The sequence below is a fragment of the Centruroides sculpturatus genome, unplaced genomic scaffold (genome assembly GCF_000671375.1).
Source record: "Centruroides sculpturatus isolate CEXI.00-Female unplaced genomic scaffold, Cexi_2.0 scaffold2406, whole genome shotgun sequence".
Taxonomy (NCBI): Eukaryota; Metazoa; Arthropoda; class Arachnida; order Scorpiones; family Buthidae; genus Centruroides; species Centruroides sculpturatus.
The window spans coordinates 2442-19061 of record NW_019386538.1 but is presented as its reverse complement, the minus strand read 5'-3'; the positions used below and the strand labels follow the sequence as shown (position 1 = coordinate 19061).

The following is a 16620-nucleotide window of genomic DNA, read 5'->3' as shown; positions in this document are numbered from 1 at the left end:
TTTTATTGATTTTTGTTATTTTAAGAAGGATAAAATAATTTTTTTTTAAGTTAACTCCTACAGTTTCTAATAAATTTGAACACTTTTTCATTAAATAAGCATAATAATAACGAAGGGAACACGATATTAACTCTTGTAGTCTGTTTCGGGTCGTTCCCGACCCTGTAAGTCATATAAAGTAAATTAATAAGAGTATGGCTGTGCTATTTATAAATTCTTCATCTTATAGCTATGCTCTTCTGGAAATTTTCGTGTTTTAATAAAGATTAAACACATTTTAAATGGTGAAATATACTTAATAAATACTGTACAGCATTCATGGTGTGAGATTAGAAAAGACCCCTTAGAACACTATATATTTCTGAGTTCAAATTTTAATTATATCCTTTTCTATACTTTCTAATTTCCTTAAGGTGTCTCTACGATTGGAGCTTTCGCAATTTTTTAATGTTTATTCGGTATCGAACAACAGCGAATTTTGTGAATATAATCGAGCTATATCATTTCCATTTGATTTTTGGGCTAAATTGCGTTACTTTGACATTTGGTACGACAAAAGATGGCCTCTTGCTGTATTTTATTACATTGTAGATATGACAGTTGTTAATGTTCAAGCACTATACAGGAACATAGCCCTTTCACATGTTAAAAAATTGGAGTACGAAAGCGGTTTCTATTAATATTAGACCTTGCTAAGAAAATGGCAGAGCCAGGAAAAGAATAATGAGAAATCCACAAAAAAGAACAAATGCCATAACAAATAAGGTGAGTACAAATGGATTTTAGCGTCTGATGACATTTCAAGTAAGAATTCTAAAAGACAAGTTGCTGTTAGTTAGTTTTCGTTTCTTAAAGACTTTTCAATACATTTTATGAAAATAAAACAGTCATAAATAAAGTATTTCCATATATAGTGTGTTTTTTAAATGCATAAAAATTCTTAAAGTATAATTATACTGGGGTAATATATGACCCCATACAGAGTTTAAGCAATTCTGAAAAAAATAAGGAGGCTTTTCTCTCGAATTCTATAGAAGCTCTGCATAGCCCTCACTATATATATATATATAATATAGGACTATAATATACACTAGGAGTATAATATAAGTATATAGACGTTTTAATTTTGTATGATTTTTATATTTAGTTTTTTTAATTCTTTTCGAATGGGGGTTGAACCTCCAAAACTCCGGTATGCTGATCTTGATTCTCTACATTTTTTTAAATGAATTTCATGAATAAATTAATGAATTATGATCAAATGAATTAATAATCAAAACACAATAAATAAAATATTGTAACTAGTAATGTAGAAAATAAATATAATTTTCATTAATTCGAATATTTTTAGTGTTAGAATTGTCAGGTTTTTCATAGGCCTATAATTTCTGATTTTTGTTCTACTTAATCCTTCTAATTCTTACAATGTATACGAGTGAAAGTTAGAATAACAAATAATACTTTGTAAAACTTTTTAAATGAGCATTATAAATTAGGAAATAAAAGAATTAAAATAATTTTTATATGATACTACATCATGTTTTGAAATGTATATAATAATGTTTGTATATTAATTGAGATTTTTATAAAATTAAATATATATATATTAATATATTAATATTGATAATTCTAAAATACGTAAATACATTTATAAATAACCCAACTTAATTTTAAGAATTTATTAAAATGTTTATAAACAAGAAATATTCCCGTTTATGGTTGCTCGCTTAAAAAATATGTATATTATTTACGTAATTATTTTTAACAGTTTTAGAGATGTTTCAAAATTTTATATTATTTAATGTGAATATGAATCATTATACAGACTTTGCTCATAGGCCTATATATTTGATACACAAAGAGAATGAACTTTGCAAAATTAGCCATTAAAGATTTATTTTGAATTTTGTAATTTAAAATAACTTTATAAATTATTTTAAACTAATTTTTTAGCTAGTTTAGGAACAATTGAATTAATAATCGACAACATATACTTTCATCACTGATGTTGACACAACGCATACGAACACATGGATTACTCTCTGTATTTTGTCACATCATCGTTAACGATTATGTTAACATTAAAAGTTACGCATTTCTAATTTAACTATTATATTATATAGTAGATAATAGAATATAAAATAATATTAAAATTCAGAACTAAACTTTATAAATACTTTTTAAATAGAATCCGTAGAGTAGCTTCAATGTATGTATTGATTTTATTGTATTATATCTTGAATTTTGTTATAATTACAATGTTTCGAAGTGGATTAGTATTAAGATTTTAAGCATTTTACGATATGAAAATTGAGAAAGAATCAGATTATGGGCTATCTAATCAATCTTAATTTTCTACAATTTTAAAAAATTGTCAACTAAGTTGAAGGGGGGAACCTTATCTCATTTCGAAGTACAGTAACCTCATAAGGCTGTGTGTTGTGTAACAGTTTGCATATGTGTGTGAATTCGATATAAGTAAAAGGAAAATAAACATAAATGTTTTTACTGAAAAAGTATAGAAATCATATTTTCATAACTCAAAATTCATGACAGGAGTTAAACTTGTGTCATTTTATATTGTTATCAGGCTGCATTAGAAAGTACAAAAGGCAACATGTGTCCTATAGGGCGCAGGATTTTCACTTATAAAGTATATTATTTAGAAGAATATTGAATTAAATCAGCAGAGTCTGATCCGTAATGAAATAGATCAAGAATGGGATCGAAGCCTTGATTCTAACAATCCAGGAAAGATGATAGCTTTTAATCCCGACTCACTTGACTACAGAAAAAATTCTTATCACGTGAATAGCTTGGCCTACTCTTAGGGAGAAACAGTTTATTCTGAATAAGATTAACAATTTGAAACAGTTAGACGTTGGTTTTCTTGTTGTTATATGTAACGAGGGGTCAAACAATGGAAATTGAATTAAATACCGTGTGAATGCTTCTAAGAATGACGATAAAGTGTGTAAATAGATGTAAACTGATAAAGTAACCCCCTTTTGTCTCACTAAAATGAGACGTAATTATAAAATGGTAATATTTCATTGAATAAATTTTACTTTCACAAATTTTTAGCATGATTTTCGAAATGAATCAAATCTATCGAGAAATTTTCTTTATTATTGTCGAGTTTAGAAAAAAAGAAAAAAAAAACAGAGCTATAATATATAATTCATAGATAATAATAAGAATAAAACGGATATTTTTAGAATAGAAAATAGAATAGATTCGAATGAAACTTTTGCATTTGTATCTCTTGACTCTTAAAATATTCTGTCTTATAAAAAAAAAAAAAAAAAAATTAAAATAAAATAAAATTACACTATCTCTTTTATATATTACTGTTGAATAAAATAGAAATTAAATAATAATTTTATCAGAATATAATCAAATATGCATGTTATATTTCAGAAAGTTTTCCTTCTATTGTATGGTAGTTTCGATTTCACATCAACATGAATCCATTTATATTATTTAATAGTAGAACATTTACGTATTTACATAAAATTAATTACTGGATATTAAAACGAATCCAATTATTATACAAATAAGTAAACTGAAATTATTCATGACTAAAAATATACAGCAGAGTTTATATTATTCACATCGTTTTAAAAATTTTCTTATATATATTATATTAGCAGATGAGCATGGCGTTGCCTGGGCAAAATATATCAACAGCAAGAATTAATATTATTACGTTATTTCGTACTTCTAACCCTTCTATTATATTAAATTATAGTTCTGTATTTGATTTGTATAACTACAAAGGTTATCTTATGTAAGTGTTTATCACAGCGAATGACCAATCTAACACATTTTAAAAATTATTGAAATTGTGTACAGTAAAAGGAATAAAGAATTTTTAAAATGTGTTAGATTGGTCACTCGCTGTGATAAACACTTATGTAAGATAACCTTGGTAGTTATATAAATCAAATACTATGATATAAGAAACATAAAACGAAAACCTTATAAAGAGTTTGGTTATTTCAGCCTACCATTGACATGCTTATGGCGATACTCGGATGGTATGAAATGGCACAATTTCCTTGGTCAAGTAGACAATTGATTTTAAATGTAAATTTTTTAAGACATCATATTTTTTCTTAATGTTAATTCTAAGAAGCTGTAACATCCATAGTCGAATATCAAATGGTAATCTATTAACGAATCAAATTTCGCGAAAAACGAACCAAATATTTAAACGCGTCACCCTCGAAAACCACTTAAAACATATTTTGTGCAGGCTGGTAACCTTGTATTATGTAATTTTCCTATTCAAATGCCATCATACAACTGGTCTGATAGAAAGAAGGGACAATTAAGGAAGGGGGTTGAAGTAATTCGACCAAAAGTAGTCACTGACCTCCTGAAAGACAGAATGGCCAATGATTACTAATTAATATTGGTCTACTATTAATATTTGAAAAGTGATCTGTGTTGGATAGGTTGTGATGGCCTCTCAAATAATCGTAGTTGCTAACCTTATTCTTAACCGAAGTTCATATGACTTGTTTAAATAAAAAAGAATCTTGCAAAAATTCCAGAATAATTGTTTTATGTGATAATAAAGCGTTTATATTTTTGCAACAGATTGTATAAACTACGTGAGAAGCATATTCTCGTAAATATCGCGTTTATAGAAAAATTATTGTGTTGCAATTTGAAAAAATTGTAATTTAATTTGTAATTGTAAAAAAAAAAATTGTACTTAAAAAGGAAGGACAATCAGGCAGACAGGCGAACGACAATCTGAATTCCTTAAATTCCAACTGCCGTTTGCCTGATTATTTGTCTGTCTATCTTTCCTTAATCTCGAGAAAGGAGTTAGATAGATGGAAGTCGAGATCAGACATTGTTATTGCTAACGGGGATATTAGCTGAGTACAAAGTCTAAAGTCGTTGACACTCGTCCGTACCTCAATGTTCAGTCTATTCTGGGGTTTCAATTCCTTTTCCCTTGCTTCGCACTAGCAGACGTCTCAGCAACAAGTAACAAGTAACAAAGTGAAGTAAGTGCTTTCTTCTTCTATCCGTTTATATATGCAATCTCTTGTCACTTTGACCTCCGAAGTAGTAGCTATTCATTCTCGGCCGATGACTCAATCTGTCCTTGTCCAATTCGAAAATTTATCCATTGCAGACATGGTCTCGACTTTCATCTATCTAACTCCAGACATGGCCTGGATTAACTATATACTAACTTCCGATTTGGACCGAAAGTCAAGTTACTTCAATTCAAAATTTTCCCCTGAACGCAATTAGATAAATAACCGGCATGGCCCTATTGCTAACAGGAAAAGTATGCTGTACAGGGGCAAGACACTACGAAAAAAAAAGAACTTTGTGACGAAATATTGCAGCCCGGCATTGTGACGCTGTCACAATAAATAATCGCTCTTTAGAATTAGTTTAGTTAGGACAATGTGGCACGTGAGCAATCTGTCTCGGGGGATGCATCCCAGAAAGGCTTTAATGGGAAGCTGGACCCTATTTTGGTGTTACTAACGTGAAGAAAACTCAGAAACTCCACGCTGCTAGCCTATTGGACAGGCCCAAACCCACGACTAACTAACTATCGGTGTTTGGTGGTTTTATCCACTCGGAAACTGGAGGACACTTATTAGAATTAAGAAAGTACCGTTCAGAAATGAAAAAAAAACCAGAGTTGTTAGATGTGGAAAATTAAATACTGTACTTATAGACTTGTCACAGGATAACACTTTCGATTCCATGCAGGCAAGTGCTGTATGCTATCTGTTGCAGTAATGATGAAGAGCTATTTCAGTATTTCGCGCTATATCATTGTCGCAGTAATTAAGTGAATATAATATATAGTTTTTAAAATGATACCCTTTTTTGTAAGAATTATATTTAGTTTATTATTTTCTTAGATTTTTTGCCAATAGATGTTGCTACCTGTAAAGCCAGCAAATCGAATGTAGATATAAATTAATTTATAAAATTCCAATTGATATTTTGGAGTCGGATATACGACATTATCTAAGTTAGAAATATACGAACGTAATTGCCTAGTTTCGTAGCAATTAGTCAAATGGCCTAGGAATATATAGCGAACAAATAAACAAACATTCTCATTTATATCTGTATATATAGATTATGTATTTTAATAAATTTTTTAAATTCTCTAGTTTATACGGAATTTATATAAGTACTGTATTTTTACTTTTTCGGCTGTTATATGTAACAGACGGAAAGTATGGCGATCGGTCAAAAAATGATTTTCCCAAGGTTTTTACATTTTTGAACTGGAGATATCTTGAAACGTTGAGAAATGTAAAACAATTCGGAGGTAATTTCTGTATGTATGGATGTTAGTTTATGTGTGGGAAGCACGATTTTGTTCACCCTGTTTGAAGCTTAATAACTACTGTGCTTTTTGTCGAAAATTTATGAAATTTTGCAAGAAGGTTTGTGTATTAGGGAGATTGATGCTAATAAATTTTGGTGGTTAAAGGTCGATGGGGTTAGGAGATACAGTAATGGGAATCGTGTGTATCTCTAGCAGGTATGACTGAATGACGATTTTACTCGTTATTAGCATTTGCAATTTTTTTATAAAACCCATCAATACTCTCAAAATTAAGCTTTTTGCTATTTCATAATACTGTAGTTAAAAATATAAAAAATGTTTAATAAAATATTATAACAGATGGTGTTACCAAATGTTGACGAGAAAGTTAAGCAACTCGTTGCTGGATTTTTTATTCTATCGATCGAGTTTCTATCGACATTTTCTAATACAGTATATCAATTGGGTTATCCATCATCACTTTTGCTTAAGAAACATAAAAATGTTTTCAGAAAATATACAAAGTGTAATCCTTTTATAAGTTTTTCATTTTATACAAAGTAAAATAAACTGAAAGGATAAAAAATTCTGATATTAAATATACAAAAATACATTTACTGTATTTGCATTTTATTTATTTTGATTTTAACGAATTTAAATAAATTTATTTTAAAAAAATCAGCTTATATAAGAGAGATTATAACAGTTTTTGGAGGATGGATTTAATGTAAATGATACAATTTATTCAGAATAATGCTGAATAACTTAATGTAAAGAATACGTAATTTAACATACTCTAAATATTAAATATTCGAAACATTATTCTTAATAAATTATACAAAATTTAATTTACAATCTTCTGTCTCTATAGTTTTATTTTAATAAATCAGCATTGTGAATTCTGAACAATGTAAAGAATACTTTACGTGATTTTTATAGTTTTATAAGTTTATTTTGTACAATAAACTCATACAAAAATTATGGGTTTTAGAGTCTTTAATATCAATTTTTATTAATTCTGTTTAAATTTTATTTTCGAAATTAAAAGAAAATGTATTATGAGAATTAAAAAAAGACTTCATAAAACTATATTATTTTAATAGCAAACAATACAAGCGTCACATCAATGTACAGTTTACAAATTCCACGTATTGTTTTTATATAACAAATAAATGTACAAAATATTTTAACAATATTTTCGAACCATTTTAGGTGGCGCGGGTTGACGTTAGTAAAAATATTTTCGTGTGTATATATATATATATATATAAAATATATATAGGAAGACATTGCAGCACTGGATTTACAGTATGTACAACACTCTCCTTTCGTTTCTTCTCAAATAAAAATAAACAAATTAATCGCGTGTTAACGTATGGAGAACTTGAGCACCATTTTTGTTTGACTTATTCTACAGATAAATGTTTTATTTATTTATTTATTATTTTACCCGTTTTCTTCTTCAACCCAAGCTATAATTTTTCCATCCCAACTTGGTAAAACATCATCATCTTGAACGATCTAAAATTTAAATAATCATATAAATTATTAATCTAATATAAAATTCAATAAATATTGTGAAAATAAAGTATTAAAATATTTAAAAAAATATAAGCTTAATGGTGTTTCTTTCCTTTAACATTAAGCCACTTATGCTATTGCTATTATTACAATAAATTGACTTATTCTATAGATATGAGGGTTTGACTATAACAATAATCAGGCTCTCTCCTAGCAGAGGCCAGCAGGGATTTTTGGCTCAAGCTTCATATTTAAATGGCCTCAAACACATAAATTATTTATTGAATTATATTTCTTGTATGTTAAGAAGGGAAAAAATCCTATTTCATGTTTTAAAACTATAATACCTTTTTTAAAGCTTTCTATATGCCTCAGAAAGGCAAACCACTCGAGCCTTAATATTTGAAAGGCCTTTATTATTATTATTATTACTATTATTTTATTAGGTTTTATTAGGTCTGTAAAGTTTATCGTTGACTCTACGTTAGTTATCGACTGTAGTGGAGTAATTATTATTTTCTTCTTTATAATAAGTAAAGAATTTTCAATTTATAAAGGGAAAAAAAGATCTAAATTTCCGGAATTTTTTTTCATTTAACGTTAAATGTTTTTATTGTTAGTCTCGATAACTGATGTGTAACAACTTTGAACGACAGGAACGTAGATAAAAAGAGGTGGACACACGTCACACGCAAAGTGACAAATTAACAACATTTACATTATTTATTCGCTAGACAAGACACGTTATATATTCGGTTTTGATGGTATTCCAATGTATTTAGAAAATAATGGAAATAATTTTTTTAAATATGTCGATATCTATTCTATATTTTAAACAACAGATGGCGCCACTTAATTTATCTAAATTCCTACTTTGTTATTTTAAAGAATAATAATTTTTTTTATCAAAAATTCTTACGGGAAATTATTTTTAAAAATCCATAAAATATTTAGAATTATATTAAATAATAAAAGATTCGAAATTTTCTGTAAGTATATATATATATATATATATATATATTGAAAGTAGATAAAACTGAAACTTACTTCTTCTTTAACAGCACCGTAAATTGGATCTAACGATTTAAAATGGAAACGATATTGCCCGGGACGATCGAAAAGAGTTTTAAAATCCCTTAAAGTAATTTCACCTAACCTGGAATGGTAGAATATGAAAATTATACTTAGAAACTTACTTTATTTCCACAAAAAGGGAGGAGGAAAATGAAGAGTTACCTTTTATGAATACTGCACTGGAAAGGAGTAGTCGATCTAGACATAAAATATAAAACTTTTGTAGGATGTTTCGATTCTCTATGACTTCTGTAATAAGAAGGATTCGTAGCTAAAAATTAAAAAACAAAAAGGTTAACATTCCTGTAAAATTTCGAATCATATAAAAGAAAAATGGTACGAAAACTTATAAAAGTACCTCTTAATTGGGGTACTGGTTGGTGCCATGTGCTCTCGGTGAATGATTGTTCTGCAGGACTGGAAAACCCACTAGCTTCATCTATTGGAGGAATGCTAGAGGTATCACACTATAAGATACGGTGAACAAATTAAACACGAGTATTATATTCTTAAAATTATATGTATTTATATTCTATCGTTTAATATACTTCAACGATCTATAACTTGGATATAAACATACCTTAAAAGCTTCGATAGCATTTACCCTTTCGCATAACGTGGCAATACTTTGTTCGATAGTATCTAAAGTATGCTGATGCGGATCATTGGAAGGAAAACACAAACGTAAGCTATCTATCGCTTCTCGAACTACTTGAAGTTCTTGTCTTTGCTGCAAATTAAATTGATAAATGATGAAGATTATTTTGTGAAACTTAAACATAGTACAGTATTACAATTATTTTACCTGTAACCTGGTGGCTACGGGTAAGGATAAACATTGCTCTAATCTGGCCACTCTTTTCTCTTGTTCTACCAACTGAATGCACATATTATTCTGTAATAAAAATAAGAAATTAATTTTTAAACTAATTTTATTAATTATTTATCTTATAAAATACTGTAATTAGTAAAAGTAACAGACAAATTAGGAAATGGAAGATAATTTCAATCTTAAACATGTAAAACTTAAGCACTAATTCTTATAATATCTTAGAATACTACTGTATATTAATGGATGGATTATATAGGATAAATATAACAAGATCTTCATAATAAAATGATATTGGAATAATTATCACAAAAATATTATCCATAAAAATTTTTAAAATAATGAATAAAAAGCATTCATTATATTTTAAAGAAGTTTCTGGAAAGGATTTCAAAGAAACATCGAAGAACATTTTTAAAATATTTTAATAATACGAACAAATAGTGGAATATTTAGCCTATAGAATTTTCAATAGTAAAGAATATCGACAATACTGTATAAGAATAACATCGTATGTTATGCTGTCTTTAATTTTATCATTAACATTATTAGGGCTACCAAATACTTGAGAATAAAATCCGGGACATCTGACATTTCTAACAATCTAACTTTGCAAATTTATTACGAGAGAAATTCTGACACATACAGAAGTAACCATTTAAGCTCAAAATTCTCAATTAATTTACGATTCTTATAATAATAACTAAATATGTAGAAAATATTCTAAATATTTTTCATTTTACTATTTTGTTTATTCATTTATTCGAGAGAATATAATGTATAAAAGAATTAATGCTAGTATTTTAATTCAAAAGATTCTGTAGAGAGATACTGAATTACCATACGGTATATAAACACCCCAAGAACCCGATGTATTAAAAATCAACCAATCAACAGCCAAATTAATCGGGCAGAAATTATATTTCTGTCCGATTAATTTGGCTGTTGATTGGTTGATTTTTAATACAGTAATTTTTCTAGTTGTAGTATGTGAATCTAACTATGGAATTCTAGAAGGATCCTATTATTTCTTTAATAAGATAACTTAGCATATTCAGCATCACCTTAATTATAGTAATTAAAAAGATACTAGTTTAGTCGTTTCGAACGTTAAAAATCCAGATAGTTTACAGTTAACATTCAAAACAAATGGAAAAATTTGCATATAAAACTGAAGTTTTGCTACATCTCTTGTCAATAAAACTATTTATGCATTTTTACTTTTAATCAATATTCATGTAAAATGTTGAAATTAATTAGACTCATTTTTTTATAAAGTAAAGAAACATAAATAACTTTCTGAATAATTTATTAAATTTGTAAAAAATAAAAACACCTGTTAAATTATTTTAAATGCAAAAATCCAAGGATAATGTTAAATACTAAAAAGAAAAAAAAACTAATTTAAATTCATGAATAATAAATCTAAATTTTAATTACCGTTATTTAGATCATTTAATTTTATTATAATTAAAACAAAATTCTATTTGAATTAAAAATTTGTAAAAATAAATTTGTATAAAATATTAACTGCTATTCAATTAATGCTTATAAGTATTTTTAATATATCATAAAGTATTTATATATAATTTCTATCAAAATTAATTAAAGCATGTGAATATATTAGATTTTATAATTAGTTTCTAAACTAATGCACTGTACATTTATTATAAAAAAGTCATACTTAAAAAATTTTAAGTAAATTATTTTAAAATTTATATTTTAACAATTCTTTTAAAATTAAAATTTTCCTCAAATTTTATTTATTCATTCTAATTAATTAGGTATTACAATAGAAGTAATTCTAGCCATTTTGAATCGAAGATAGTCATAAAAAAAATTTCTAAAATTAATTACTTTAAAAATTAACATTTTATTTTAAGAAGAGTAACAATATTTAATTATCGTGAGAAGATTGATAAAGTTGGTACAAAGTTTTTCTTTGTTCGGACCATTGATAACTATCAACTGATATATAGAATTTCATTATAATTATGTCATCGCTCCGAGAGAATGTATAGAAAGGGGTAAAAAAGTTTTATTTTAGTAAATTCAATTTAAACTTTTAAAATTACAGAATTTGATATAAAAGATAGAAAATTCTATCAGTAAGAGTATAAAAAAAAATTAATGAAAGTAAATTCTTTTCTTTATTTTATAACATTAAAAATTATAATAAATTGTATTTTTATGAGTAATAAAAATTCTAAATTTGTAATATAAGATAATTATACACATTTCTTAAATTTCGCTGCCTTTAATTAAATTTCAGAAATTTTGTATCCTCCCATTACTAAGAAAATGAGATGATTTTATAATTAGTTTATAATTACAAAAATCATTCGTTTAAATGTTTTGGTTTCTGTTATTTTATTTTCTTGGACTAGAGACTAGAACTTTTTTTATATTAAAAATACTTATATATTAAAATTAATAATTTTTTTAAAATTAAAGTCATATTTCTATAAATTCCTTCATAGTTTAAGAAGTGCAACCTAGAACAACAATACAAAAATTATATTTTTTATTACACCTTATGTTATAGTCAACATGGAAAAAGAGAAAAATAATTATTTTCTTTCTATAGTGAACAGATCACACACTGAAAAATAAATTTTAATTTTAATCCTTTTATATATATATATATATAATGTTTCTTATATCTATCCACTTGCATACCAATCCCTATTGTACTGTACTGTACATGTTTTTAGTTATAATTTAAAAGATAATTATTACATTATCTCCATTTTCTCATACCTTTGAATATTCCTAATTGTTTATCTAACTTCATAGATTAAATAAATTAAACTTCAGCCAAACTTCGATTTAGCGCCGCCTCTAAAATTAGCACTAAAGCGAGTGTGGGGCGTAACGAGATCTATATGTGAATTTGAGAGTTTGAAAGTCAATTCGATGATATCAATGTCATTCGAGATGAGAAATCTTATATTTAGTAATTCACTAACACTGAAGGGTATTCAATTTAATATTTAAAAGGAATATTCATTCTAGATAATTCACTAGGTTGGCTCTATCTAGAAGGGCGAAGTTTGGCTGTATATAAATGAACAAAAACTTACTTTAGCTTTTGTCGCCAGCGACAAATCTTTAAGTGCATCGCTATATTGATCCTTTTGATTATTCAACTCCAATTCTTGCCTTCCCAACTCTTCCTGTAAGGTAGAATCATTCTTTAAATTAGCACCGTCAGAAATCTTCATTAAGGAACACATTCTTAACAATAAAAATCATACCTTTAACCGCATGATTTCTCTTTCTCTTTCTTCCAACCTTTTAATAACATTCGACTGGAATAAAAAAAAGCATTATAAATCATCTGTAGAAAATGAAAGTGGAAAATGCGAGATGAGAAAAGTAGAGGTAAAAAGCCAAGCATTGTTTTCCTATTCAAGGTCAAACTTGTCTACTTTTCGCATAATTTCCAACACGGATATAAGTTTAACTTCCAAGAACATGAACGTGTTCGGTCGAAGGTATCTTTCTAATTTTTTAACAAAACGTGTTAAAGTGCCATCGAACTTACACCGTTTCGTAGTAATTGTTTATAAATATTTATTAATTAATAAATTTTAGAAAAAATTATATGTTAAAACACGTAGTTTTTCACTTCTAAATATTGAATATATTCATAAATTAACTTTTTTAAAAATTTAAAAGAGGATATATATATACAGTAATTCGAGCTAACTTTTAAAATGAGATTTTCAATTTATTCATAGAAATTGTAAAAATTTGTATTTAGAAATCAATTTATTTTAAAAAAAAATTACTGACTTTTCGATTTTTAATGTAAATATAATTTCTTCCAATTATATATAAATTCATTTTATATAGAAACATGCTGAAGTTTGACTATTTTTTATAGCATGCTTCCTATAGGAAATTGTCAATGAGCATTATTGTAAACTAAAACCATTAAAGAAAGCAATGGTAGAATTTCAATAAACGTGTTCAATCGTTGTATTTTTATAGCCGATTGTTTATAACTCCCTTACAAAAAAAAATCTGAACAGTAAAGAGCAGGTTTTAATGTTTTACAACTCCCATATCCATAAAACGTTCCTTCCATGAGTAAAACACGATTAACAGGATAAAATGATCCTTTTATAATAACTTTTATGAGAGGAAATGTACAGACTGGTACTCAGGCGGTACAATTTCGTGTTATACTGACTCTTATCGCTAAGATTTACTCAAAAATATAACCTTCCCGTTTAAAATTAATGTTATACGCAATTTATCATAATTAAATTCCGATACTTCTAACAAATTTAACATAAAGATATCATCTTGTAAAATATCTTAAGAGTATAATCTGAATATCTATTTATTTAAATATAGATTAATGGTTCCTTTATTTATACACGTCAATTGATAACGTTAAACTTTTTACTTAATTAAATTAAGAATTAGAAAGGCGACAATGTCGATAATATTCTATAAACATAATCCTATCTGTGACAAATTTAGAATTTAATAAATGTGTATTTTTCAGATTATAATCACTAAAATTCAATTAATATTTTAAGGATTTTTAAAGGATTTAATTTAGAAAATAGATTTATATAATTTTATTTACAATTATATAATAAATAAATTCGTAGTAATTAATTTATAAATAAATTCATTGATAAAGTTAATCAATTTTGCATAAAATATATAAAATTTTATTTTATATATTTTAAATTAATTCACTTACACGATCTTCCGTTGACTGTACTTCATTTTCCATTTTTTTTCCGATATTTCCAGGAGAAGCATCTTTTCCATCTTGTTTATGATTCTAAATTTATATTTGAAATTTTTATATATTATATTATATTATAATTAATATAAATTTATTTTATTTTAAGAATAAACTTTAGTACTTTAGTAGTAGCATCTCCATTTAGATGATGGAATTCGGAAGGGACAGATTCGTTTCTCATATCTGATGGACGGTGACTTCTGAGTAACTAAATGAAAAAGAAAAAGAAAATTAAAGCTCAATTGCTTAAATATATTTTTATGTAATTTAAATTAATTTTTCACTTAATATAAATAAACGTTAGAATTTTTTTCCGATTAGTTCTATTATATCTTACAGTTTGGGGAAGAAGCAAATGAAATTGTTTAAAATAGAGAAAAGAAATTATTTTTCATTCCGCTTGCACTTACCCCACGTTTAGTACACTTGAGGAATGCTGTAAAAATGCCATCATGCGACCTATAAGTTCTTGGTGTCCCCATTCTTTGCAACTCTGCATTCAGTTGCAAAACTCAGGACGCATATGCGTTTGGTGTTAGTTCCTACAAGAGAGAAATGAAACAAGATCACCCAAGGACATTACTTGCTGCAGCTGTGTTACCATCAACCACTTGCCCCACCACTGCCTTCAATTTTATTTTTCTTTTTTTGTTAACTCTCCTAGACTAGTGCCTCATCATTCACAGACATAAACATGCAGAAACTAAAGAAAGAAAAATAAAAAGGTTATAATCCTACAGACTTTTTAGTTTAAATCCCGAAAGATCGCAGAAAATTAGCAATTTTTTTTTATTTTAATCTGTAGCAACCCGTTTTGTCGAAGAGTCACTTGAAAAGTAACCTTGTAGAACAGAGTCCACTAAAGAGCGATATCAGTGAAGTAGTAGGCGTTTGAAAAAGTAAAGGGATAAAACTTATGTAGGCTAGGACACGACACGATCTAAAGAGAATGATTAATCGGCTCGATCACCTAAAAATGCCTTAATCCGCCTTAATTAGAAGGTCCGAGTGAATTTTATATCTTGTAACTGAAGTGCTCCAAATTGTGCCACAAGCGAGCAAAGAACACGCTTAGTGATAAACATCACATCATAAACAATAAAGAGTTCAACTTATTCAAAATAATTCAATAAAAGAATTTCCATTCTATTAAACTAATCCTCACAACAATAGAATTAATAGAGATGATCGTTAATAACCTATAATATAATCGATGAGGTCAAAGATCGTATTAAAACGTGACTCGGCATTCCGCTTTACTCTACTTAGACTGCTTTGCACGAGGTCACACTATTACAGTCCCACATTTTGTTCCTGTTTTTAATGGAAGGACATTATTCTGTGGGCGTTTAGGGGGGGGTGTCTGTCCGGGCATTTGGCCTGAAAAATTCTATATTCGTAAAGCGAAGTGAATTTTATCCGACTACGCTTTTTCTAATATAGAACGAAATTTTTCCTTTCGGTTTGTAGTATTTAATGTCTCAAAAAAGCTGAATTTTCATTGCATTTCCTTCCGGCATTTTAATTAATTATATTTTTCACACTTTTATTGATTTTAATGTATATTTCCTTCCTTAAATCAATTTTACTCATGCGTGCAAACTTTGTCATCTTGACCAGAAAAAAATCTTTTCATTCAAAGAATTTGTTTAGAAATATTTATCTTACATTTTCTACACTTATAGAACTGTTTATTATTATAATAAACTCGATTAAGATTATAGAAGAACAATCATAAATATAATAACTTGGCTGTGGCAGAAGTAACCCAATTGTCTACTGATCCGTTCGATTGCCTCCGAGAGATATCCATTGAATTAGTTTTTAATGCAAGGACGTTGCATAAAAAAACAATCTTCGATCAGTAGAAAAAAGTCAAAAGAAACAAATAATAGGCCTCGATATTATCGTAATAAAATCTATATTGTTATAAAACTAGAGATTGCTGTACGAGCCGTGACAGTTTGCTTTTATTTATGGAACACTTTCACGAACAATGCTTCCTAAATTGACTTATCAATTGCATTGTTTTAGTAGAAACATAGTAATTTTACATAATTTCCATTTTTATAACAAAATCCGAGGAAGTACCTAATAAAT

General features: G+C 27.2%; 1 protein-coding gene across 1 annotated transcript; it reads right to left on the bottom strand.

Annotated features, from left to right (window-relative positions):
* Positions 1 to 7734: 7734 nt before the first annotated feature.
* Positions 7735 to 15848, bottom strand: LOC111615255 (dixin-like). Its single transcript, XM_023356668.1, has 12 exons — positions 15491 to 15848; positions 14931 to 15062; positions 14642 to 14728; positions 14473 to 14556; positions 13007 to 13060; positions 12833 to 12925; positions 9726 to 9815; positions 9501 to 9650; positions 9279 to 9387; positions 9083 to 9191; positions 8894 to 9002; positions 7735 to 7846 (listed from the first exon to the last, which is right to left on the bottom strand). Exons 2-12 carry the CDS (start codon positions 15000 to 15002, stop codon positions 7772 to 7774), a joined length of 1032 nt encoding a protein of 343 aa, XP_023212436.1. The 5' UTR covers positions 15003 to 15062; positions 15491 to 15848; the 3' UTR covers positions 7735 to 7771.
* Between the last annotated feature and the right edge of the window lie 772 nt (positions 15849 to 16620).